At 58.8% G+C, this 25093-nt stretch overlaps 3 protein-coding genes across 10 annotated transcripts; all 3 read right to left on the bottom strand.

Annotated features, from left to right (window-relative positions):
- Nucleotides 1–443: 443 nt before the first annotated feature.
- On the bottom strand, nt 444–4613 carry SIX5 (SIX homeobox 5). 2 transcript variants are annotated; one of them, XM_063110854.1, is made up of 3 exons: nt 3793–4613; nt 2015–2817; nt 444–1724 (listed from the first exon to the last, which is right to left on the bottom strand). In XM_063110854.1, the coding sequence occupies exons 1-3, from the start codon at nt 4596–4598 to the stop codon at nt 1111–1113; spliced, it is 2223 nt and encodes a 740-aa protein (XP_062966924.1). In that variant the 5' UTR covers nt 4599–4613; the 3' UTR covers nt 444–1110. The 2 variants fall into 2 exon arrangements, with proteins under 2 accessions (XP_062966924.1, XP_062966925.1); XM_063110855.1 differs by having other exon boundaries at nt 1459–1724; nt 2015–2296.
- Nucleotides 4614–5476: 863 nt separating this feature from the next.
- On the bottom strand, nt 5477–16149 carry DMPK (DM1 protein kinase). Of its 6 annotated transcripts, XM_063109016.1 has the most exons (17): nt 15822–16149; nt 13355–13446; nt 13010–13093; nt 12837–12932; nt 12096–12244; nt 11748–11841; nt 11255–11461; nt 11075–11168; nt 10905–10981; nt 9719–9804; nt 9073–9132; nt 8388–8499; nt 7519–7670; nt 7335–7432; nt 7117–7163; nt 6720–6805; nt 5477–6390 (listed from the first exon to the last, which is right to left on the bottom strand). In XM_063109016.1, the coding sequence occupies exons 1-17, from the start codon at nt 15979–15981 to the stop codon at nt 6231–6233; spliced, it is 1854 nt and encodes a 617-aa protein (XP_062965086.1). In that variant the 5' UTR covers nt 15982–16149; the 3' UTR covers nt 5477–6230. The 6 variants fall into 6 exon arrangements, with proteins under 6 accessions (XP_062965086.1, XP_062965088.1, XP_062965087.1 ...); XM_063109018.1 differs by lacking the exon at nt 9073–9132 and adding an exon at nt 13875–13942 and having other exon boundaries at nt 6720–6809; nt 10905–11168; nt 13355–13449; XM_063109017.1 differs by lacking the exon at nt 9073–9132 and adding an exon at nt 13875–13942 and having other exon boundaries at nt 10905–11168; nt 13355–13449.
- Nucleotides 16150–17350: 1201 nt separating this feature from the next.
- Nucleotides 17351–24463, bottom strand: DMWD (DM1 locus, WD repeat containing). Of its 2 annotated transcripts, XM_063111382.1 has the most exons (5): nt 23955–24463; nt 22541–22723; nt 19202–20473; nt 18257–18331; nt 17351–17895 (listed from the first exon to the last, which is right to left on the bottom strand). In XM_063111382.1, exons 1-5 carry the CDS (start codon nt 24393–24395, stop codon nt 17848–17850), a joined length of 2019 nt encoding a protein of 672 aa, XP_062967452.1. In that variant the 5' UTR covers nt 24396–24463; the 3' UTR covers nt 17351–17847. The 2 variants fall into 2 exon arrangements, with proteins under 2 accessions (XP_062967452.1, XP_062967453.1); XM_063111383.1 differs by lacking the exon at nt 18257–18331.
- Between the last annotated feature and the right edge of the window lie 630 nt (nt 24464–25093).

Raw genomic sequence — 25093 nt, 5'->3', positions numbered from 1 at the left:
GGAAGATGAAGTTTTTGAGGGGAGGGGCTCCCCTCTGCCCTCCCTTTCCCCACTCCAGAATCAAATAGTTCAAACTCTGTTCATTCTCATCTCACCATCCTCCTCCCTCCTGTTCTATTTTTATACTATTTATTGTTTTAAACAAAATAAAGTGGAACCCTTGTTACCAGCAAGGAAGACAAGGGCAGGCTCTCCTGCATCCCCTGCTCCCTTAGGCCTGGGGTGGTCCTACCCAAATCTGGAGTCCCCTCAGTCCCAGGCCTACAGTTTGAAAGAAACCTCACTGCTCACACCTTGTTGAACTGCACCAAAAATCTGAGTCAAACCCCTCCTCTCCCTCAGGAAGTAGTGTCCAGAAAGCTACAATCTTAAATTGTGCTTTCCATTGTTCAGCTTTTCTTTGGGCAAATTGCTTGGAAGATAACCCATACCCCTGGTAGGTCTGTTGTCTGTCAACTTTATTTTAACTGAAATGGAGGCGTAACACGTCCTAGAAAAATAAAGATTTAGGATACAAACTAGACACAGGGATCAGGGTTGCCCAGTGATGAAGGAGTCTTTGGTCTGGGGCTGGATGTAAGAATGAGGGTTCTAGTCCAGGAGAGCTAATGGAGGAAGACTCTTGCCCTCCCCACGCCTGCATCCCTTTGAAGGAAGGTCTGCCTGCCCTCCACCCTTGGATTCCCAGCAGTTCTGACAACACTGGGTATCAGTGGAGCTATTAATAGTGTTTTAGGGAGTGATAGGGAGAGGGCATATGGGGGTTGCAAATCCAGCCATTTGGCAGGGTTTCAGCTCACAGCTAGTACCAGGTAGAGGGGGGCAGAGCTCTTTAGTCAGGACCCCCAAGTTCCCCATATATATGGTAGGACACAGCAAGTAGAAGGCTGTAACAGAGGAGGCCTCTCATCCAGAGAGAGTGAGTGTCCTGGACACGGCAAGTCCCCTTGGCACCTCCTGGGCTTGGAGAGGTTAACTGGGCAGGAGGGGCACAGTGTGCGTGGAATCTTCAGATTGCAGCAACTGAGTTTCTGAGAGGTTCCCTCCTCCCAGGTCCTGTCCCTGCATCATGAGCACCATTGTCAGGAGAGATGATGAGGCCAAGCCAGGTCACAGTTCCAAGGGCTCTTCCACAGGCACCGACTGTAGCTGTGTCAGGACCTTGGCCTCAGCTTCCAGTCCTTCATCAATGTCGGCCCCAGCTGTGGCCCCAAGCAGCAGCCCTTCAGGGTCGGGGTCTGGCAACCTCAGCACGGTGTGGGGGGCCTGCGTCCCCAGCCCCTTTTCTGCTTCTAGCAGCCCCTCTGCTCCTGCGCTGAGTTCCAGCCCTGCTGGCCAGATGGGCACAGCTGCAGGTGATAGCATGAGCCCCTCCGGCGGGGGTGCTGGGAAGCTGGGCAGGAGGCTGGAGGAGTCTGGGGAGAAGGACAGGCTGGCTGCAGAGGTGGTGGAGGTGGCAGGGGGTGGAGGCTGCTGCTCAGAAAGGGTGCCTAGGGTGTGGGCCTCTGGGAGAGCAGGGCTGGGGGCAACTGGGAGGGCTCCTTCAGGCACTGAGATGGCTGTCTCTGGCTTCAGGGGCAGAGCCAAGCTGGGGGCTGGTGGCAGGACCTGGGAGACCAGCATGCTGGTAGGGAAGGTGGCTGTGAGGATGATCTTGCCCTGCTGCACAGCCACACCCGTCACAATAGGGCTGCCAGATACAGGGTTGGCCAGGAGGAAGTTTCCTGTGGGGAGAGGAGATGAGCCAAGCACAAGATTAGAGACAGAGCAGCTGCCCAAGAACGGAGGTGGAGATTGAGCTGCTGGAAGGCAGGCAAATAAGTCCCTTTGGGGTGGGTCAAGTCTGTATGGCTGGAGCCTGAAGGCACCAGGCCTGGCACAGAAGGGCACTAGGACTTGCCAGGGATGAGGTACCCTCCCCCCGAGAAGCCCACTGACAGCCCTCTCCATCTGAGAAAACTGTGCCTCCTCCCCCCTGCTCTTACCCAGGCCCAAGGGAGGCAGAAGGGGGTACCTGGGGCAGTGGCAGAAGGCAGCTGCAGAGCAGTCACGCCTACCCCGGAGTTTATCAGGTGCACATTGGCAGGGCCTGCTGCAGCTGCCACCTTCACAGGGCTGCCTGGCCCAGCTGCCAACAGCTGCAGTGGCCCCACAGCCTGGGGCAGGGTCATCACCTGTGAGGTGGGCACCACCTGAGGCAGGTTCAACAATGGGGAGGTAGGGCCCAGGCCCGTAGGGTACCCAGGTGGTGGGGAGAGTGGCACCACTTGTGCAGCAGCCACAGCAGGCACTGGTCCTGGGGGCAGAGGAAAGGTGGCAGCTGGTGGGGGGCCAGGCACCACTTGGGGCAGGGGACCTGGAACCTCCTCTCCAGCTGGCCCTGAAGCAGCCATTGGGGCCCCCTTGGTCTCAGGGGCCTCAGGCTGAGCCTCCTCCAGCCGAACCTCCCCTGTCTGAGGGTCCAGAACCAGAGAGGTCTTAGCCTCGCTGGCCCCTTGGGGACTTGGCTGAGGTGGAGGGGCACCCCCGCCCCCTGTGAGTAGCAGGGGACCCAAGCTGGAAGCCTCGCCCAGGGCCAGGCTGTTGATGATGACTGGACTCCCATTGAGAAGTACTGCTGGAGAGCTGCTGGCCGCCAGGAAGCTCCCATTCACCAGGATGGAGGAAGAGGCAGGGCATGGCACAGGAGGAGTGGCCCCAGCCAGGAATATGGAGCCCTGGGTGGGAGCCTCTGGGGCCACTGGGGCCACCCCCCTCTCCAGGTCCTCTGGACTTCGGCTGGACTCATCCTCAGTAGTGGGGTTCCCATCAGACTCGCTGGCAGGAGAAAGGATTGTAAGTTGTGGTTCTGAACGCTGCGTTTCCCTATCAGCCAGCCCCATTCCTGGACAGAGCCGGCTGCAAGCTGCTCTGCAGGAGCACAGCTGACCACAGCCTCCCCACCTATCTCCAGTCCAAGCGTTTTTGTTTGCTTGGTTTTTGTGGACCTTTTCAGGGGTTATGAAACCTGAGACCATCCAAGGATCCCAGGGTCCTCTGCAAGCCCTACATTGACACCACTGAAAAAAAGCTAAAGCTGGACGGGATTGGGAGGGAAGAGGCCCTGTTTTTCCCCACCGTCTTGGATCTCTGGGCCCCAGGGGATAAGCACCCAGGATGCCCCCAAGTTTCCTGGGTCAGGCGGAAAGCAGGCGAGTGGCGTGGAGAGAGTGAGGAGCAGAGGCCCGCTCAGTTCCCGGTGCCCTCCTCCCCGGGGCGTCAGAGAAGGGAGTGAGAGGCCGGCGCACAGGGTGGGAGGGGAAGGGCTTGGGTTACAGGGAAACCGGAGCTGCGGAAGGTTCACGTTTCACAACAAAGACAGACGACGAACCATGCTGTTTGGGCCCTGAGGAGGGTGGGGTGGGGGCGGGCGGGGGAAGAATAACGGTCAGGGAAGGGCCCGGCTGCAAACGGGGCCTGAAAGCGGCCCCTTGCCTTTTTTCGCAATCTCCTAGAGCCCCCCATTTTCTCCTCCAACCACTGTAGTCTAACACGGATGGAGCCTAGGATAGACCTTTGGTGCGGCGGTAAGAGGTCTCCTAGCCTCCGAGGGCGGAGCAGTGATGCCCGAGGAGAGAGGGACCCGAGCGTGTCCCTGTTCCGTCCCCACCTAGTCCCTCCACTCCGAGGGTGTGAGCGGGAGGTGTCCGAGGAGTATGGCGCTCTGACTGCAGCAGCGAGCACGGGGGAAGAGGGCTTGGTGGTTAGAATGTCCCCGGGAAAGCGGGACTTGCGCCGCCCGCGTCCCCTCACCTCTTGCAGGGCGTGCCGCCGCCGCCCCCAGTCCGGTCGCGCTGTCGCCGGTTCTTAAACCAGTTGCTGACCTGCGTGAGCGAGAGGCCGGTGAGCGTGGCCAGGCGGCGCTTCTCGTCCGGCGTGGGGTAGCGGTTGCCGCGATAGCAGGCCTTGAGCGCAGCGCGGGAGCGCTCTTTGAAGCAGTAGACGGTCTCTTCGCCGTCCCAAATGGTCTTAGGCAGCGGGAACTTCTTACGCAGTCGGTACTTGTCCACTGCGCCCAGCGCGCGGCCGCGAGCCCGCTCCGCCTCGTGGTAGCGCGCGCGCAGGTAGAGGTCCTGCAGGAAGGCGTGGTGGGCGGCCGGGAAGGGGCGGCTCTCGAGTAGCCGGTAGAGCTCGGCGTACTCGCCCCGCTGGAAGGCCACCAGGGCCCGCGCGCGCAGCACCGGGTCGCTGCCACGTAGGCGCTCGGCCGGGGGCAGTGCGCCCAGGAAGCGGCTCAAGCGGCCGGCGTGGCCCGCCTGTAGCAGCGCCTCACATACGCACGCCACCTGCTCGGGCGAGAAGCGGAGGCCGGTGGGCGGCTCCGTAGCGGCCTCGAGGGGCGACCCGGGGACGCCCGGGGACCCCGGGCTCTCCGCTCCCGCCGCCGCTTCGCCCGCCCCGGCCCCGGCTGCCGCCGCCGCCTCACCCTCAGCCGCCTGCAAAGTCTGCAGGAGCTGGCGCGCTTCCTCCTCCTCCTCTTCGGTCGCCGCCGCCGCCACCGCCACTGCCTCCCCCCCGGCCGCCGGCCCCGCGTTCGGCTCCGCAGGCAAGGTAGCCATGTTTTGCAACTTTGGGAAGTTCCACCCTCCTTCTCCTCCCTCGGGTTTTCCCCAGCCCCTTTCCCCGCCTGTCCCCCCTCTCCGCCCCACCCCCCGCGCTTCCCGATCTTCTCTCCTGGCAGACCCTGAGCCCCCTTTCCCCCGCCCCTAACCAGGCCCAGCTCTTCACTCGGGTCTCTGTCCGTGTGTTTGTGCGCGTGTCCGTCCCCCTCCCCGTCTGGCCGTGATTCTCCCTTTGTTTTCCCTCCGCCTCTGCCCTCGCTTTCTGCCTCCCCCCGCGTGTGCCTCTGGCTCAGGGCCTCAGTTTCCCCATCGGGACAACGAAGAAGGTAACGGGCCGCCCAGGAGGGGTAAGGGCGCGAAGGCACCTCCGCCCGGAGACTGAGCTTCTGCACACCTCCGTCTCCAGGGTCCTCTGAAGGCCCCCGCACTCCGCATCTCGGCCGCGCTCCGCCCCTCGGAATTCCCGGCTCCGCAGGGGGGCGGGTCTGGCAGAGGGGAGGGGCGGGAGAAAGGGGCTAGAAAGTTTGCAGCAACTTTTCTTAAGCGTAAGTCCCTGGAGCGGATGCGCGTGGCCTGCGCAGGCGCAGTGGAAGGAGGATGGCCTCGCGCGCTGCAGGCCCAGCCCCCTTCTCCTGGACGCGGGGGTGGCACAGCTGGGCCACAGCTGGGCGGGGCGGTGCCTCCGGCTGTTCCGCTCGTTCTTTCCTATTGGCTGCGTGTCGAAGCCACGCCCCTTCAGTTTTTTCCTCCCTAATCCTGATTCGTCCGCTTTACGTCCCGCTAGCTCCCTGCCAGGCCATTGGCCGCCTCCACTCGCCTTCTGATTGGCTTGCTGAGCAGTCCCTGCCCACAACTCAAACAGCGGAGTACAGATCTTGGGCTGACGAGAGGGCCTTTTATTCGCGAGGGTCGGGGGTGGGGTCCTAGGTGGGGAGAGACAATAAATACCGAGGAATGTTGGGGTCTCAGTGCATCCAAAACGTGGATTAGGGTGCTGGGGTCCTGCAGCCTGTCAGCGGGTCGGAAGACAAGGTCAATAAATAGCCGAACCGTCGAGGCGGGCGGAGCCGGCTGTGGCTCCGACAACAGCGCACGTGAAGAGGGGAGCGCGGGAGTCCCCGAAAAAGCGGGGCCGGCAAAAGCAAAAGGATCCCGAGAGAGAGGACGGAGGTCGCACCGGACGTTCGCCGCGGTAACAGAACGTTCCCCGGAGAGGAGGGCCTCATGCACAAAGAGGGTTTGTGGTTGGAGAGCCGATGGTGTGGGGGGTGCGTGGAGAATGAAAAACGGATGGCCAAACCTGGGCCTGCTGCTTTCTCATGACTGCAGTTTGCCCATCCACGTCGGGGCCTCAGCCCAGCCGGAGGAAAGAAGTGGCCCGCGATTTCCCCTAGCAGCAGCAGCAGCAGCATTCCCGGCTACAAGCCACCCGCGAGCCCCATTCGCCGGCTGCGGACCGGGCTCTTCCCTCCCCGGCCGCCAGGGGGCACGCCCGGATCACAGGACTGGAGTGGGGCGGAGACCCACGCTGGGAGTGATGTGAACGGCAAGGCGGTGGGAGCGGTTTCTGGGTTGTACCCGGGCCACCCAACCCTCCAACGGGGCCCGAGTGGAGGATAGTCTGGAGTTCTAGGGTTCAGGGGTCGAAGGCGGCTCTGGAACGGCTTCAGACTGAGGCGAGATGGCCGGTGCGGGCCACCAACCCAGTGCAGCCCAGGGAGGTGGCACGAGCCAGAGCAGCGGCGAACAGGAGCAGGGAACGCGCCTCCGATAGGTCAGTCCTAGTGATCTGCGGGCGAGAGGGCGGGATCAGCACCCGGCGACGCCGGCCTCCGATTGGCTCCTGGGACTCGCCCCGCCTACGCCCATAGGTGGGGTCCATAATCCATCCACCCCGCTCCCGCCCCCTGACATCTGGCTGTGGTGGTTGGTCTGGTCGTCTCAAATCCCGTCCCAACTCGTTATTGGCTGCTTCCTAGTCCCTTGTGTTGATTGGCTGCCCAAGCATCCTCCCTCCCTGCGGTGGGCCGAGCCCTGCAGAGGCGCAGCTAAGCGATGTTGGCACCGGGGGGCGGGGGGAGGGAAGAGCGGCGGGCGGGAATGTGCAGCCGGACGTACCCTGGCAGGGAGCAGCAGGTGGCGGCGGTGCATGGAGCCTGGCCCCACCAGCGGGCACTGGCCCAGAGCCACGGCCGGGGGGCCATCTAGCTGGAGAGAGAAGGGACAGGTGACCCGATCGGAGCCCAGCCGGGCCCCGCCGCCCTCGGCAGGGGAAGAGAAACAGCGAGGGTAATCGAGGCCCGGGGATAAGGGGGGAAATCTAGGGAGATCCCGGAGGGGATTGGTGAGAGGCCCGAAGCGAGGAAGATGTAACGGATGTGGGGCTGAATGAAGGGGCGTCTGCCCGCTGGAGCCCCAAAGAGGTAGGATAAGCCCTAAATCTGGACGGGAAGACGGCGAGGGGGTCTGCAAAGAAGGCAGCAAGCCTGAGGCAGGGGAAAGAGAGGGGTCTTACATAGGAAGGTGGATCCGTGGCCCGGGGACTGGGGACCCCCGTGACAGCTGGAAGGAGAAGAGAGAGGCGTAGGGCGCGTGGAGGGCCGTAGGAGGGCGGTGGCGCGGCGTGCCCCAGCCTGGGCCCCTCCCCTTCCCAAGGTGTCCACAAACGCCCCGCCGAGCCGCGGGCCCACCTCCTCCCGGCGCCTTAGCGGAAGGGGCGGTTGAGGGACTCGCCTGCGGCTCCCTGGGCCTGCAGCAACTCCATCCGCTCCTGCAACTGCCGGACATGCGCCTCCAGGTCTCGGTTCCGGGCCTCGGCCTCGCGCAGTTGACTGCGGGGAGGTAAGGACGGTGAGCCCGTCGGGTCCAGGCAAGAGGGGCTGCAAAGGGTTGTCAAGGCCCCGGAGCCCCGACCGACCTGGCGAAGTTCTGGTTGGCCGTGCGGATGGCCTCCATCTCCCGGCCCAGGCTCTGCCGGGAAAGCACTTCCTCCTCCAGGGCTTCCTGGAGCTCCCGAAGCGTCACCTCGGCCTCGGCCACAGGGAGAGCCGCGGGAACTGTCACTTCAGCCTGTGTACGGGGACCCGGCTCAGGGCTGCCTGTGGCTGCTAGAGCACTCGGGACTTGGGCATAGGTTCCAGGCCTGCGATCCTCGGTTGTCCTCTACTTCCCCACCTCCTTGATATTTCTGGAATCCCCATAGCTCCAGCAATGATCCCAGGCCCCTCCTTCCCTACCCCCAGCCCCCTCCCTGGTCTGCAGCCTTCAGTCTGGTCCCCTCCCATCTACACGGGAACCAAAAGGCTCAGCTTGACCATGTCCGTCTCCTGCTCAAAATGTCTCCAGCTCTCAAGTGCCCTCAAGACAAGGCCTGCTCTACTAAAAGGCTTGCTTGGTTTATTTCCTGCTGACCTCTCCAGAGGCTCCCCTCCCCTCCTGTCACTTTCAAGAACAAACCCGCTGTTCCCACCTCAGGGTCTTTCCCCTAGCAGGTTCTCTTTACTGTCCAACAGGCACTTTTCTTCCCATGGTTGCCTCCTCCCTTCACCAGTGCTCGGCTCAAGGATAAACTCAGAGCCTGTCGCACGTACGCACAATTAATGCCCAGTTGTGGTTTCTTCCTAGGGACCACCTCTTGACAGCAGGAACCTTGTCTCTACCTGCTGTCTGTCATCTCTGTCCTGTAAACTCCCAGAGGGCTCAGCACTCCATAGCACACACTACCCTGGAAGCCCTGGCCTTTTGTTTCCTATCACCCCTGATGGATCCTCTCCTCCCTCCACTCACTGTTTCCTTTGGTGGGGACACCGTGGGCTCCAGGCTGGGCACTTGGATATGTGGCTCAGGCAACTGCTCGGCCTCCATTTCCATGGGTATGGGGACTGGGACCTCATTGTCCCTGGGAAGAGGAAGAGGGAGAGGGAAGGGAGAGCCATCCCCACCCAAGAGGCTGTCGATCCCCTGGGTTTAGAACCAGGACTCCCTAGCCTATTGGCATAGGACAGCCAGCCACTAAAACCCCATGGTTCAAGGACGGGGAGGAGGGCAGAGTGAAGGGAACCAATTGCCAGACTGGTTGACAGACCCTTCTCCAGTTGGGAAACGCCTCTGGTCCCTGGGAGCTGCCTTTTCTAAAACTTCTACAGGGATTGGGGTCTAGACACCCATGTTATAGGGCCTGCTCATCTCCTCCCCTGACACATGACCTTTGCAAAGTCCTCTCCTTAGGGCCTGGGGACAGGAAGGGGGGGGGCAAGATGAAGGAGACCTTGCTCAGCTCTGGCCACCTCCAAAGATGTAGTCTTAAGCCTGGGTATGGGATCCCAAGACTGTGACCCCAGATAGCAGTACACCCTCCTTCTACTCAGCTGCTGGGACAGGGACAGACCCTCCCTAGGAATATGAAATTGCAATATAAGTGGATGCCCTTCCAACCCAGGAATCCCCCCTTATAAGAATATGTCTCAAGAACCTGTTTTTTCCTGGACATGTACTGGGACCGACCACCTGCTGGCCTTTCATCCAGCCTGGACTACATAAAACAGAGGATGGGTTAAATCCTGATCCACCCTTTAATAGGATACCACAGATCGAGTGGTTTAGAATCATGCTATAGTTCATTCATGATAAAGAATGGGGATTGCAATACATTGTCCAATTAGAAAATGACCTGTTCTCACAGTTGCAAAATATGTGTCCTCTGCACACATGTGACCCAGGAACCATTGCTGGATGGTGGGCTCATGTATCAGCTTCCTTTTCCTTATCCAACTTTTCTAATTTACTTGTGATAAGCAATGTATTTTTAAAACCTTTATTGTTATGTGAGTGATTAAAAAACTCAACAGTTGCAAGATTCTGGAAGGCTGAACCTGTGGCTCTGAGGTTTTAGAGCTGAATCTAAAATTTTAAAGTACTTATATAGTCTGAGATTTTGATGTCCTGCCACTCTGGGCTCCTCAGAGTCATTGGTCACAAGAAAATAAGGTTCCAAGACTGATCCTGCAAATCTGCTGGCCACTGAAGAGCCAGGATACAGTAACCCCAAGCAGCCTCCGGGGCTCTGGAGGCTGGCACCCCACCCCACTGCTCACAGGCTGTCCAGGGGCAGTGCTCACCTGAGGGCCATGCAGGAGTAGGAGTAGCCCACAAAGGGCAGTTGGACCCCCAGTGGCATGTCTTCCTGCATGTCGGACAGCGTCTCCTACACAAGAGAAACACGGATGTGACCAGCAGTTGTCAGAGGTGGTCCCTTATCCCTTTCTGATTTTGGCTTAAATGTCTCCCTCAAACCAACCCCAATTCGGGCTTTAATCTAAAGTGGCCCCTCCATCATTTTTTTCTTGAATCCCTCTGCTTTCCTTCAGGACATTTGCTGCACTATAATTATATAATTCTCTAGACTGTAAGTGGATGACAGCAGGGACCAGGGCTAACTTGATCAGTGCTGTGTACCCAGAACTGCCCAGCACAAGGGCACTCAGAGCTAAGCAAACATTCCAGAACAGCTTGTTAAACAGGTGAGAGAGATGGCCTAAAGAAGGAAGGTTGCTCTGTCGGGGGGGGGGGGGGGAGCAAGAGGAGCAAAAGAAGGAGCCACTAGGGCCAGAGGCAGAACAAGAGATGAAATCTTAGAAGGCCAGGGTAACCAAGGGGATCCAGGGACTAGAGGTGCTTCCTGAGATGGGGGGAACACAGCCAGAGTGCCTCCCCCCTCCCTGTTCCACCCCAGCTCCAGCCCTGGTCTTTTTAATCCCTCTTCCCCCTGACAGAAGCTGTGACCCTGGCCATGTCATCTTGTGCCTGTGTCCCCTAAATGTTACCCACCCTTTACCCCCTCCTTTTGTGCAGATCCCATTACAATAAATTTTAAATAAAAAATGTAAAAAAAGAAAAAAAGATTGCTTTTGGGTCCCCATACCAGCAATCCACACATACACACACACAAGATTCCTTTCCTGCCTCTCTCCTCCTATCCTTCCAAGTCTCAACTCAGATAGCCCCCACCTCCAAGAAGTCCTCCAGGGTCTTTCATGCTGGGTCAGGAGCTCTGCTCCCTGCACTCCCCTGCACTACCCCATTTCAGCCCTGATCAGTCTGAGGCCTCACTGTCTGGGAACTGGTCTGTGTCCCGCAGACTGTAATCTAGGTCACCACTGGGTCCCCATCAATGGGTGGGCACAGAGCAGGTTCTCTAGGGAATGAACAATTCAGAATCCCCACAGGTAGGCACTGTCATTACCCCAACTTTATGGAGTGAGGATGGGAGTTTCTCTCATCCAAGCAGTGTCCGTAGGTACCTACCCCGCCCCCGCTCACCATGGCAGTGAGCCCATCCTCCACCACGTCGAAATTGCACGTGTCAGTGGCACCCTCGAAATCTGGTATAAAGGGGGGCATGCTGTCACAGAGACCATCCCAGTCGAGGCCAAAGAAGAAAGGATGCTTCTGGAAATCGCCTGCTCCACCCCGACCTAGCCGTGTCTCCGGGGGACACAGCAGCCGCTGGATGAGGTCTTGGGCCTCCTCAGGGACCCCTGCGTCCGCCAGCGGCAGAGACAGGTGCTCCTGCTCCGTGGGAGAGGGAAAGGGGAAGATGTTAGCCTGGGAGCACGTGGGAAGAGAGATCAGGGGTTCCTTGGGGCCACGCTCACCTTGTAGTGGACGATCTTGCCGTAGGTCTCGGCCGTGGAGTCAGCGTAGAAGGGCGTCTGCCCATAGAACATTTCATAGGCGAACACGCCCAGTGCCCACCAGTCACACTCGGGCCCGTAGCTGCCTGTCCCAGGCCCGCCACCCACGGCCTGCAGGATCTCGGGGGACAGGTAGTCCGGGGTACCCACAGCCACCAGCGACCGCACCTGCACCAACAAGAGGAGAGCTGAGCTCTGGCCCGCTCTTCCAGGCTCTGGCTCCGCCCCGCCCACAAGCTTTACCCCCTGCTTCTAACCACTCCCGGAACGCGTAGTCTCCCTCTGCCTGGTCTAACCCCTGCGCGCACGTATCGCCTCCTTTCTTTTCTCACTCCAAATCTAGTCTCCCCCAACCCCAGCTCCGCCTACGTGCCCCAGCCCCACCCCATACTCTGCACCTCCCTGTCCCCTCATTGGTGGCCCGAGTTGCCCCGCAGCGGGCACACCCACTCACCGTTCCATCCTCCCGCAGCTTGAGGCAGGAACCGAAGTCCGCCAGGCGGATGTGGCCGCAGCGGTCCAGCAGGATGTTGTCCGGTTTGATGTCTCTGCAATGAGGAAAGGATAGAGAAGGATAAGTGAACCTTCCTACCACCACCGTCCAGCCAGGCTCTGGCTCTCTGGGAGTACCGCCTCGGGCCACACCTCGGGCTCCGCCCCTGCAGGGATTCTACAACTCTGAACCCCACTCCTTACTCTCCGCCCCCAACCAACGAAGTCCCTCTCTATGCCCTGCCCCCTCTGGGTTCCAAACTTCATGGTACTTCTCTGGGCCCCGCCCCTCAGCCCCTGCCACGCCCACCTGTGCACATAGCCCAGCTGATGCACCGAGTCTATGGCCATGACGATCTCAGCCAGGTAGAAGCGCGCCATGTCGGCTGGGATCCGTTCCCCGAACTTGCTCAGCAGCGTTAGCAGGTCCCCGCCCACGTAGTACTCCATGACCAGGTACTGGGAGGGGGCGTGTCATGGGGATCGGTAGTCCCCCTATGCGCTAATCGCCCAGGACTAAGACTGTCAGAGACATCGCGTTCCTGAGCAGAGACCGCACAGCCCCAGCCCCGAGAGAGCCCCAGAGATCTCCCAGGCCAAATCAGCAAACTGCCACCCCCCCACACACAAAAAAAGAAAACACAAAACTGGACATTCACTTCCTATGCGACATTCAGGGAAAAAGAACCCAGAGACCTCCTAACGCCCAGGGTATAGATGACAAATCATCCCTGCCCAGTCAGTGGTCTCCACATAGAGATCCTAGAGAACAATCCCATTCCTGGTAAGAGATTTCCCAGCAGAGGCACGTTCATACAAGAGTCCTCAGAATCGGCCCAGGAAAAGAGCAGTGAATGACATCATTTCCCATCCCAGGTAATGAAGGCCCCTCATCTACCTGGGACAAGTTCCTACCACACACAGAGACACCCCCGCAGGCATTTCGGAGCAGCTTCCCCAATCCTAGAACTTCCTCTCCCTACCCCTTGCCTCTTTAATCGAGAGCGTGGGGGTCTGTCCCGCTTCCTAGTCACCCGGGTCTGGAGCTCACCAGGTAGTTCTCATCCTGGAAGGCGAAGTGCAGCTCCGTGATCCAGCGCCTGTCCCCATTCACCAACACATCCCTCTCTTCACGGAAGCACGACACCTGCGGGCACCCAGAAAAACTGAAGCAGGTGAGGGGGGCGGATCCTCAACGCCCCCACTCCCAGCCCGGGGGCTCACTTCGCCTCTCTTCAGCATGTCCCACTTATTCATGATCTTCATGGCGTATACCTGGCCCGTCTGCTTCATCTTTACCACCGCTACCTGAAAGCCGAAACAGAGTGACCGGCGGAGGTGGCCGGGAAAACAGAAGGGCTCGCCCAGGACGCACTCCACCCCTATGTCCACCCAGCCTGTGGCCCCGCCCCCGCCACGCCCACGGGCCCCAAGCCCCGCCCCCACGCCCTTGCCCAGTCTTTAGTTCTAACGCTCAGTCATTCATCAATTTCTAAGGCCCCGCCCCGAACCTCTATGCCCCGCCCACCACAAGTAAAGTTCCGACTCCAGCAGCTGCTCAGGGCTCACCTCGCTGAACGCCCCGCGTCCGATCACCTTCAGAATCTCAAAGTCATCCCTCTGCAGTCGAACCTCCTTAAGCTTCGCCGCGATGGGCTCCGCTGGGGATGGGGTGGGGGGCAGGAAGAAACGAGTTACTGGGACAGATACCGGAGAAGAAGGGAAATTTCACCCTCTGTCTCTCAGCTTCACCTTAGGACTGTCTATCTCCCAAGGGTTTGCCAACATAAACACTGTGTGAGATTTTGGGGATCCCAAAATGCCCTCCCATAGAGGTGAAATGCCTGAGAACCCCTTTTTGGGGCAGGGCATTTGGGCCAGAGGGCTCCAGTGGGATGCAGGATCTAGAGGGTGGGGTAACAAACGTCTGCAGAAGGGGAGGCCCTGAAGAACAGAGGGAGAAGAAAATAAGAGTCAGTACTTAGGCCTCCCTCCACCCCAATCCAGGTGAGGGTTAAGGTCCCCAGGCCCCACCCCGAGGTTCTCATTGTGTTATGGTTCAGAATGTGCAGTTTGTATCCAGTCCCTGTAGATTCAGATGCAGGTGGTTCTTGGACCACACTTAGGTAAACACTGGACTTGGGATTGGGAGAAGGACTGGGAGAGAGAGAGACAAAGGCTGCGTGACACATCCTGGCTCAAGCGCTCCAGCACTGTTCATGATGCATTACCCCGGTCTTCCCCACAGCTCCAGGAGGAGGGCTTTCACACTACCCTTTATTTACAGATGGTAATCAAGTCTCCAAGAGTTAAGGTCCTACAGCTAGGAACGCTAAACATGGCAGTGTGGGAGGGGGACAGGCCAGGGGTGGAAGCCAGAGACTCAGGGACAGTGGGGGGAGGGAGGCCTGTACTCCCAGGGGTGGAAGAAGGGGGGACTTCGAAAGACAGGAGGGAGAGAGGGATGGGTCTGAGCAGGAAAGAATGGAGCTAGCATGGGTAATGGAGAGGATGGTGGGCCCCCCATGAGGTTCTGGGGGGTTCAGAGAGAGTGGGCCAGAAGAGAAGAACCAGCCAGGGCCAGAGACGGGGGAGGGAGGAGAGAGCCAAGACATTGAGCCCTTTTAAGGCAGCGGGAACCCAGGCCCCTTCCCCCGCCCGGGAGGCCTGGCAGGGGAGGGACCGCAGGATGCAGCTCAGGCCACAAAAGGAGAGCTCCTCACAGGAGAGACAGACCCTGACCTCCATCCACCCCAGGTCTCAGTTTACCCTGCCAGCCCAACTTCATCCTCTGCAAAAGAGAGGCTGAGAGAGTCACTAAGGGCTGAGGGGGATGGGGGGGAAATGGAGGGAAGCTTCTTCCAGAGGCTGAGTGGCCTGGCCTTTGGCTTCCACCTTCCCATCTGTGAAATAGAAGGAGGAGGGAAAGGCATGGAGCTGGGCGAGAAAGAGGTGGACACAAGACAAGAGGGAGCAGAAGGTACAGAGACAGGAAACAGAGATACAGACAGTGAATGAGAGAGAGTGACACACACAGGCCAAGGACCAAGAGCAAGCCTTTGAGGGACAGGCACATGGAGGGAAGGAATGGCAGACACTAGAGTCCTGGGCCAGGGGTGGGGTGGAGGCATGCAAGGCAGGAGGCTGAAGATGGAAACATTTTTGCTCTGGACCTGACTTTGTGGGACAGCTGGAAGGTTGGAGGTCCTGAGCTAGGAGAACTGAAGGACATGGGGATCAGAGGGGAATCACAGGCTAACCCCTGCAGTTTAGCAGGACCAAGATGTTAGGTGTAGGGGTAAGGGCACAGAACCTACAGAGAAAGTGGGCAAGGGCCAGCCCGTGGCTCACTCGGGAGAGTGTGGTGCTGATAACACCAAGGCCACGGGTTCGGATCCCTATATAGGGATGGCTGGTTAGCTCACTTAGGAGAACGTGGTGCTGACAACACCAAGTCAAGGGTTAAGATCCCCTTAGGTCATCTTTAAAAAAAAAAAAAAAAAAAGAGAGAAAGTGGGCATACCCAGGAGCACCCAAATTGTTCCTCCTCAATCTGGGAGACTGAGGGGCTGCTGGGTGGCGCCTGTCTGCAGAGCTGGTTCTTACCCAGGGCCTGTGTGAGTCACCGCACCCTCCTAGTGCCTGGGCACCTGTTGGGGCAGCTGGAGAGGCTGGCGCCGAACACCTGCCTGTCGGCCACACCCCTGGCAGCTGCCCCATACTGTCCCTCCTAGCTCACCCCTGTGCTCTGGGAAACAAGGGTAAAGGACCATAGGGCCCATTTGGGGTGGGGGGAAGGTCCTAGGAGATGGGGATCCAGCATGCCCCTAGGCCTAGACTTGGGGAAGGGATGTAGGAAGACAAACCATTGTTCTGAGTCATGGCCACTCTGGCCTCTGCTGGGTGGCATGGGGGTAGGGGCATGTTGCCCCAAGACCCGGGTCCAAGCTCTGGGCCCCCGTATGGGAGGAGCTCCCCATGCCCAACTTGCCCCCACCCCCGCAGCCTGGGGGAACCCATGTAGGCTGCCACTTACCCCACTGCAAGAAGTCGGCCACATACTTGTCCTGGGCCAGGTTGGAGGCACCCAGCTCCTGGTGGACGCCCAGGAGAAGGTCGAGCAGGGGCTCCAGCCCCAGGAAGCCGGGGTCCAGCACCAGCTGCTGGAGCCGCCTCAGCCGCACCTCGGCTGACATGTTGGACAGGCAGCACCATGGCCCCCTCCCCGGGCCAGGGGCTCGGGGTCCTCCTGTCACAGGGCCTGGCAGCCCCTGTCCAGGCCCTGGAGCCCTGGTCGCATGTCTGCCTGTCCCTGGCTGTCCCCTGGGCCTCTCTGGCCACTTCTCTCTGCTGCTGAGGCCTCCTCCTTTTCTCCCCACCCCTTGGTCCAGCCCCCCTCCCGCCTCCCAGCCTTAACCCCTCACAAGCCAGCCCCCCCAACTCCCTCATTTCAGAACCCTTCAGAGTTGGACTGGGGGGAGGGACTGGATGGAGGATCCCAGCTCTCACACTGTCCCCCCCAATAGAAAGGTGGAGCAGAGAGGAAAGCTACAGGTGTGAGAGATACCAAGATGCACCCTCCATTGCCTAGAGGGGACCAATCGAGGATCAGAGTGACCCAGTAACTACCACCCCCCAGCCCCCCGCCAAACCCTAGAGCTTGGTAGTCGGGGAGGAAGGGGCTGAGGCCTGGGAAGGGGGGCAGGAGGCCAGGGCAGCTTCTTGGGTGACTCAGCGCGGATTCCGACTTTGGGACAGTTAAATTTAGCCCTCAGGCCCTCTGCTTTACACTGACTTTTTTTTGGCAAGAGGTGGGGAAGGGGTGGTGAGGAGAGGATCGGGAGGGGACGCCCTCAGGAGCTGGCCAAAACCTGGGGAGGCAAGTGGTGCAGCCAGGCCCTCCCCAGGCAAAGAAAACCCCAAAATAGCTCCTTGGCCCCTGGCCAGACAGCCACATTCCTGCCCAGGCTGGGATTAGAAACAGAAACATTTCGGGGGGTGGAGGGTGGAGCGGGAAGACACCACTCCCCAAGAGTCCTAAGATCCAGCCAGGAGGGATTTTAGCTTTTCTCTCCAGTGGACAGTTCTCCCGAGAGGAAATCATGACCTCCAGCTGGCACCAGACTGCACCACGGCAGAGGCAAGCCTGGGGCACCAGGAGGCAAAGACGCGTCTCCAAGACAGCTCAGACTCTACTCCCAGGCCTCCCATACCCCGCTCCAATGCAATGGCACCTCAGGAGCTGCCTGGCTGAGTCCCATCTGGGCAGGCCCCTGGAACAGTGGACTTGGACAGTTTTGATACTTGAAAGCAATTCTGAAAGCGCCTGATGAGGACCTTGAAGAGGGGCCCTTGCTGTCCTCTCCCCTGGAGACGTTCAGTGGCTGGTGCACCTGCTGTGAGCCCTGTCCACCCTTCCCTCCCTGGGCTTCAGCTGTCACTGCTAATAGAAGGGGCAGGAGAAGACAGGCCTGCACTCTGCCTTTGGTTAAAGCCGACTGACTCTGGGACAACAGCAAAGCACACAAAAATCCTCTACACCTCTGAGGAAGAGAACAGAGCTGCTGTGAAAATGGGGAACTTTAGTATAAATAAGGTCTTGGGGGACAGGGAGGGCCCTGAGGGGTTTCCATAATTTAACACTCTTCAAAAGCACAGACAATAGCAAGGGCAGGTGGGGTGGGGGCCAGGCAGGGGCAGGCCACTCCCTGCCCTGCCTCTCAACTGAGGGGCACACTGCAGAGCTGGGGCTCTGTGGGTGGGGATTTTCTCTCCCAGGAGTGACGAGTCACATGCTGGGGACAGGGATGAGGGTAACACTGATGTTTCGGAGGAAGGGGTCATTGTACTTGGCAGTGGGTGGGGACAAAGCTGCCAAGGCCACACTGGCCGCTACATTCCTGGGCCAGACTGGGAGACCCCCAAAATTTGTGCAGAGCGGGGGACTGGAGCAGTCCATCCATCATGGTTAGTCTTGTTAATACGTGGATCCGTGAGGTCAGTGGGGAGGGTTATGGCTAGCAGGTGGGGGCATGGGGTGGGAGACCCCAACATCCATGGCTTCACACCACTGTGCCGCTCGGGGAGTTGCCTGGTTGGGAGGAGATGCCCTGGGAAAGATGAAAGGGAGAGACAGGAGGGGTTAGAGACCACCTGGGACTTCTGCCTGTGCCATAGTGGGGGCAGCCATCCCACAGTTCCCAAGGATACTGCCACCCTGGCCTTGCCCCTCAGTCCACCCCAGACCCCCCAGACAGAGACTGCTGCTCTGTGCTCGGGAACTTCCATCTCAGCCAGCTTCCTGTCCTGGCAGTTAGCACTTTTATACAATTACAGTCCTTGGGTGATCCTGGGCTGAGACGCTGGGGTAGGTGTGAGGGCGGGGTGGGGAAAACTGGAGTACCCTTCTTACTTCTGGGGGGTGGGGGATCCTGAGATGCTGGAGGGGAAAGAACTCAGGGACAGTCCTACCTCTACCACTGACTTGCTGGGTGACCTGGGCCAACTTCCTTCCCCTGTCTGGGCCTTGGTCTCCTCCTCTGTGAACTAAGGAGATAGAGGGGTCTCTTTCAGGACTCAACCAGACTCCCCAAATCCCAACACCCTTGCCCTGAGGGGCTGAGACTGTATTCTCAAGTTCTAGGGACTCAGGACTCTTAAGATTCCACAACCAAGGACCCAAGGACCAAGCTGCAGCCCTCAGACCTTGGATCCTGGGCACCTGAGCCCAAATCCTAAAAAGCTGAGACATGCGAGATCAGCTCCGACCTTACAAGGTGCCAGGCCTGTGCTTCACCAACTGTGACATTCTGACCCCACAGCTACCCCAGGAGGTGGATACATCCACCCAACACCCATCTTAAAGCTCTGTTCTGAGTTGATGAGTCAGGGTCAGAGAGGGGCAGTGACTTGTTGGGGTCACATAAAGAGCAGGAGTGCAAGACTGGAACCCGGGCCTCTGATTCCCAGCCTGTGCCATCAGCAGTGGGCTCAGATCCTAAGTGTCCAACATCCAGGTTGGAAGCCAAGCCCACAGGCTCAATCTTGCTGCTAGAGTTTTGGCCCAAAGTACTCAAAAAAATTTCCCCACTTGAAAACCAGATTTTCCATAAAAATAGATTCTGCTCCAAAAGACATGCACTAAGTCCTGGCCTTGCTGGGCCAGGTTGGCTGTCCATCAGAGAGCTGGCCATGGCCCACCACTCCCAGCTCTCACACTCGACTGTCTCTCTCTGCTAACCAGGGGCCAAGGGCTCTAGAAGCCTATTGCTCTAAGATCTGAGAGCTCTTGTTCTGAGATTCTAACGTTACCATGGCTTTCTCTCGCCCCATGGGGCCAGAAGTTGCCTCAGTGACAAAGCCCTCTCTCTGCCAAAGGTCCTGCGGGTCCGGACAGGCTGGTGTTGGACGACTCACCGCCTTGCCTGGCCGGGCCCAGGTACAGATGAGGCCCTCCTGGCAGGCGGTGATGATGCAGTCCTCTAGGAAGAGGAGGACCGTGAGCCGCTCCTGGGCGATCTTCTTGCACACCAGGGGTTCCAGCAACGGCACCTCGTGGATGCGTGGGCACAGTGCGGTGCCCAGCACCTTGGCAGGGTCCAGGCGGCTGCGGGGGACAGGGCCGCTGGGCTTGTCCCCGCCGCTCCCACCACCCCCACTGCCGCCACGGCTGATGTTGCCCAGGCTGTGGTAGCGCTTGTGCTCTTTCTCTGCCCCCCGGTCCCGCCGCTCCTGCAGCGTGAGTGTGGCAAAGCGGCCAATGCTGAACGGCACGCCGGCTTCCACCGCCACACCTGGGCCACCTGCCTTGCCGCCACCCGCCGGGTGCGGGAGGCTGTTGGAGCGGGACAGCGAGCGGGGCAGGGGACCCGGGCCAGGCTCACCACCCCGGGAACTGCTGGTGGCTGGCGGAGTGGTGCCAGGAGTGCCGGGGAGGGTGCGGGTGCGGGCCAGGGGCGGGTGCGGGTAGAGCACGTCTTCAGTGAGGTCCCACAGACAGAACTGCGTGTCCTGGCCCGCCGAGCCGAAGCGGTAGGTGATGGAGCTGGCCTTGGGCAGCGGGGAGAGCGGGACTCCCCCGGCCGAGCCTGTGCCGGCAGCCTCAGGCTCCTCCTCCTCCTCCCCACTCCGGTCCCCATCACCGCTGGTTGCTGCAGCCTCCTCTGCCCGCGTTGTGTAGGGGTCGAAAGCCACAGCATTGACCCAGGACTTGTGGCCGTGGCCGCGGGCCACTACGCGGCCCTCGGTGAAGGACCACACAGTGACCAGGTCATCTTCGCCACCTGTCACCACGTAGCGGCCATCAGGGCTCCAGCACACACAGAGCAGGCCCCCAAAGTAGCTCTTCATGAGCCCACGCAGGAGCATGGAGTCGAAGTGGAAGACCCGCAGGCAGCCGTCCTGACTGACGCAGGCCAGGTGCCGGCCGTCGGGCGAGAAGGCAAACTCGTTGAGGGGCCCCTCGCCCACTGCCCACTTGGCCAGCGGGTTGCGAGGCGCCTTGCTCTTGGCAGCATAGACAGAGAAGCCCTCACCCTGCTTCAGCAGGCTGTACTGGGGCGGGGCCGAGGCGCATGGGTGGCTGACGTTGTATAGGTACAGGTGGCCACTGGCATGCGATGCCAGGAAGAGGCTTTCCGACTCAGGCAGCCACTTCAGATATGTCACCTTAGTCTTGTCGATCAGCCGCTGCCAGGGGAGACAGGGTGGGGGTTGGGAGAAGGCGATAACCCCCTGGCAGACCTCCTCCCCAACCTGGTCCCCCCAAGGCCTTCAGACGTGGCCCCGCTCACATTGCTGGCTCTCCTTGGAGAGGAGCTCCCAAACTGAGGGAGACAGGTGGATAGCAGATCATGGCAACGAAGGGGAATAGGGGCTGCCTAGGAGGTGGCCACAGAGAGCACCATGGAGCTTTGATATCCCATCTTCAGCAAGGAGGGATAGTCTTGCCCACCAGAGAACTATCCTCTAACTGCCTAACCCTTTCTCCCATCTTTACCATGTCAGGCTACAGGCAAGAAATTTACTCATGGGATGTCAGCGCCCCCGAGGAGGGATCGCTGTCCATCGGCTTCCCTGTTCTAGCCCCAGCACGTGGAGCACTGCACACAGGAGACACCTTAACAATATTTCCTAGACAAATAAATGACAACCCCATCCTGCCACCTGCTTAGATCAAAAACCTTCTAGGTGTCGTTGCTTCGCTTTTCCTCACAACTCTCATCCAATCCTTCAACAAATCCTGTGTGCTCAAAATTCAAAATATATCCAGAATCTGACCTCTTCTCACCACCCCACCCCAACCAGTCTTGTCCCATCAACCCTGTGATGCCTCCTAACTGGCCTCCAGGCCTCCACTTCCCCAGGGTCTATTCTGTACCACCTCCAGAGAGATGTTGTTAAATATAAGCCAGCACCTGGCCCTGTCCTGCTCTGAACACTTCTCAGCCTTTCTCAACCAGGGTTCCACAGAGAATGAAGCCCTAAAACCCTAGGCAGCCACTGTATGTGATGGATGAACTTCTCTCCCAAGGATCCAAGCTGCCGCCCATTCTTGGGAGAACTGAGAAAATCATCACTCAAATCATGTCTGTATTCTGTGGCTCCTATGAGCCTCAAAGGAGAAAGGCTGTTCCATAGGATTCCATCTAAGAGTAAAAGGCAAAGTCTCTTCCATGGCCTTCCAGAGTCTACAAGAACCGGCCCTCCCGTTATTTCTCAGAACTCTTCTACCATCCTCTTTCCCTCAATAACTGCTCCAGCCACACAGCCTTTTTGCTGTCTCGCTTCGGGGCATTTGTCCCTAGCTGTTTGCTCTATGCAGAATGTCCTTCCCCCACTCCTTCAGGTCTTTATCTCAATGGCACCTTCTAGTGAGGCCTTTCCTGACCACCCTATTTAAGCTCACCAAGCAGCCCTCTCACCCATTCTCTGATGTTTTTTCTCCATGCTGACACATACTGAACTTACTTGATAACTTTGTCTCACCCAACTAGACTGAAAGCTCCACAAGGACAGGGCCTTCTGGCTGTTTTGTTCACTGAGATGTGATACCTCTAGTGCTTGGAACAATGCCTGCCACAGAACAAATGCTCAATATCTATTTTGTGAATGAATGAGCTAATAAAATTTTAATCCATTCACTGTTCCACTCACTCCCTTCAGCCATGTGCTCATTCTGAGAATATTTTTGGGACACCTCCTCTGAACCAGAGAGAACAAGATACAGGACAAGAGCAGTCCCTGCCGGTGGATAAAGTCATTTGTTGGTATTTCCTCTTCTGCCAAGTTGGCCCAGGACTGAGCAATCTCCATGTATGATTTTACAACAGTCCTGTGAGATGGGATGAGAATCCCATTAGGCAGAGGAGGAAAACTGAAGGTCCGAGAATAGTCACCTTCCCAAACTCACACGGTGAGTAAATAATACAGCAGGGATTTGAGTCCAAAGACCACAAAGTCAAGAATTTGAAGAGCAAGGGCATCAAATAAATCCCAGCCAGTCCTAGCCTCAGTTCTCTAATGTGCAAAATGGACATCACAATTCTTTACCTGTTAGTTGATGAAAACTTGTCCTGGGAACAGTAAGCACAGCTGTCATTATTAGCTGCTGTCTGTCACCCCATTCCCCATCTCTCCCGCATCCTGCCTCTCTCAGGCCTACACTGTTCCCCAGGCAGCTGCAGCCTAATGGCAAAGAGTGTGTGGGTGGGTGGGAAGAGGGAGCAGTTCGGGGCTCTGGGAGTCTACAATCACCTCCTCATTGAATAGCTTGCTGGTGTCCTTCTTGATGAGATCCAGGTACTGCACCTGGCCAGCTGAGAAGCCCACCAGCAGGGAGATGGTCTCTGTGGCAGCAGTGAACTGGTTGAAATCGTGGCAGGTGGGCTGGGTGCCCTTGTATATCCGCTTGTCGATTGGCTTGTTGAGGTCAATGGACTTGAGTGGTGGGAGAAAAGGAGTTAATGGTTTATACCACTAAGAGGAAGGAAGAGGGTGTTGAGGTTGGGGAAAACCACTAAGAGGAAGCAAGGTTAAATCCCTGAGGGAAGTGGGTAGGTGGCTGGGGAGGGAGGGGGCAACCACAGACAGGAAGGGGACCTGAATCACAGAGTAGGGGAAAAAACCGACTGTAAGGATCCCCACCCCACAGACCACAACGCCTCCCCAAAGTTGGACCCCCAACCCACTCTTAATTCAACAACACCCTTGCCCACAGCATCAGGGTTTAGGGTCCTCGTAGTCCCTGAGTTTTGATTCCTTGCCAGTCCCCTCCCCCGTAATTTCAGAAACTCCCTTGGGACTCAGCACCACAATATTCCAAGACCCCAAAACCTCAGGATCACCCAAATCCCCCAGACTCTAAAGCCCAGCATCCCAGGATTCCTTTCACTTTGGAATCCCTAAACCTTACTACCCTATCATAGCACAGGGACCCATCAAACCTCATTGTCTGCCACATTTTAGATACATTTATTCCTCTAGGCTCTCAGGATCCTCATTACTCCTGGGAACCATAAACTCCAGGGGTCTGACCCCTCTGGGACCTCATCACTTTAGAAATGCCCTTGACACCTGAGGATATCCTCTACCAGGGCCTCTGGTCACCTTCAGATCTTCCATCAGCTTAGCGATTCTCATTTCCTCCAGGACCCTCATTACCTACAGACTCCAATTTTCTCTAGCATCCCACTCACTTTCTGGATACTATTAATCTCTAAGCCCCCATCACTTCCAGAATTCCCCTCACTACTGGACTCCCCAAGTCTCAAGACGCCCTCCCAACACTTCCAGACTGCAAATCTTCTGGTTTCTCCCTCACACCTGAGCCTGCATCACCTCACGATTCCCCATCACCTGCAGAATGCCTGCCACCCCAGAACCCAGGAGATCCCATATCTTCTCAGATGCCCCATCACCTCCAGAATACTCACCATCCCAGAACCTCCACACGCCTACGGCGTATGGGGGAGATTCATCCATCACCTCCAGGATACCCAGCACCCCAGGAGGGCCTCCCATCACCTTTCAGAATCCTGCATTACCTCCAAGAACCATGTCCTCCTGGATGTCCATCACATCTAGGACGCCTATCTCAGGGCCCCATGTCAATTCGGGGATCCTCCTAACATTTTCCAGGGGCCAGGACCCTACGATGCGGGCCGCTCACCCGTTGGCTCCCGCGGCGGCAGCAGCCCGGGTAGAAATAGAGCTCGCGGCCCAAGTTGAAGCAGACGCGGTCTCCCCCGGCGCCCAGCCCCGAGGGCGTGGTGGGTGGCTCCCCGGACCCGGCGCCGTCGGGCTCCCCGAGGCGCACGAGGCTGAGGCGCACGGCGGGCAGCGCGGGCCCGGGCCCGGGGCCTGCGGGCGGCGGGGATGAGGCGGGGCCCGCGGCACCGGGGCCGGAGGCAGAGGCAGGGCCAGGCGGGGGCTGCGGGGGCTGGGGCGGCGCCGGCGTCTGGGCGGAAGCCGGACCCGACCTGCGAGCGGCGCCGTCACCGGGGAGCAGCTTGTAGAAGCCCTCGCGGGTGCGGAACTGCGACTTGATCTCCGCACAGTCTCCCATGGCGGCGCCGGGACCCGAGCCGCCCTCCGCGCCGCCCGCCGCCATCTTGGGCGCCCCCCGGGCCCCGCCGCTGCCCGACCGCGGCCCGCCACGGGACCCCCTGCCGGAAGCCGCGAGCCCGCGCCGGAAGAGGTGGGGCCGTCACTCGGGCGACGCCTCTTCGATTGGCACCCAGGTTTGGAGGAGGGACGAGCCCGGGCCGTCGCTCGGGTAACGGTTCTGGGGCTGTGGGCGGGGCGGAAAGATGGGCGCGGTCTTCGTGCCTGCGACCGACTTGTGGTTGGCTGTGGGGGCGGGACCCGCAGTAGGAGGGGGCGTGACCAGTTAAAAAGCTCATGTCCCTAGCAACAGCGCCCTGGGAACTGTTTGCTTAGCAACGGAGGGACCCTCAAGAGAAGGCCTCGTCCATATTCCGGCCTTCCCATCATGTTACGACTGACCCCAGGTGACCCTAGTGTTGCCTTAGGCTCCCAACATACACCCTGCCGACCTCCGGTGTTTCCCACTGACATCTTAAAGTCCCAGACTGACCACAGAGTCTCCAACCATTCCTCCCCACCTTCGATGAACCTCCAAGTCCCCGCTGACTCCAGTGTCTCCACAAAATTCCAAGGACTTCATCTGACCCACTACGGATTAATGCTAACCCCAAACGTCCTCCATATTTTCCTCCAACATCCAATATATATCTCCATGACTTCACTATCTTCAAAAACCTCACTTGTCGGGCCGGCCCGTGGCTC

The sequence above is a fragment of the Cynocephalus volans genome, chromosome 10, assembly GCF_027409185.1.
Source record: "Cynocephalus volans isolate mCynVol1 chromosome 10, mCynVol1.pri, whole genome shotgun sequence".
In the NCBI taxonomy this organism is placed as follows: Eukaryota; Metazoa; Chordata; class Mammalia; order Dermoptera; family Cynocephalidae; genus Cynocephalus; species Cynocephalus volans.
The sequence above is the reverse complement of the archived record's forward strand: the minus strand, read 5'-3'. Positions and strand labels throughout refer to the sequence as shown.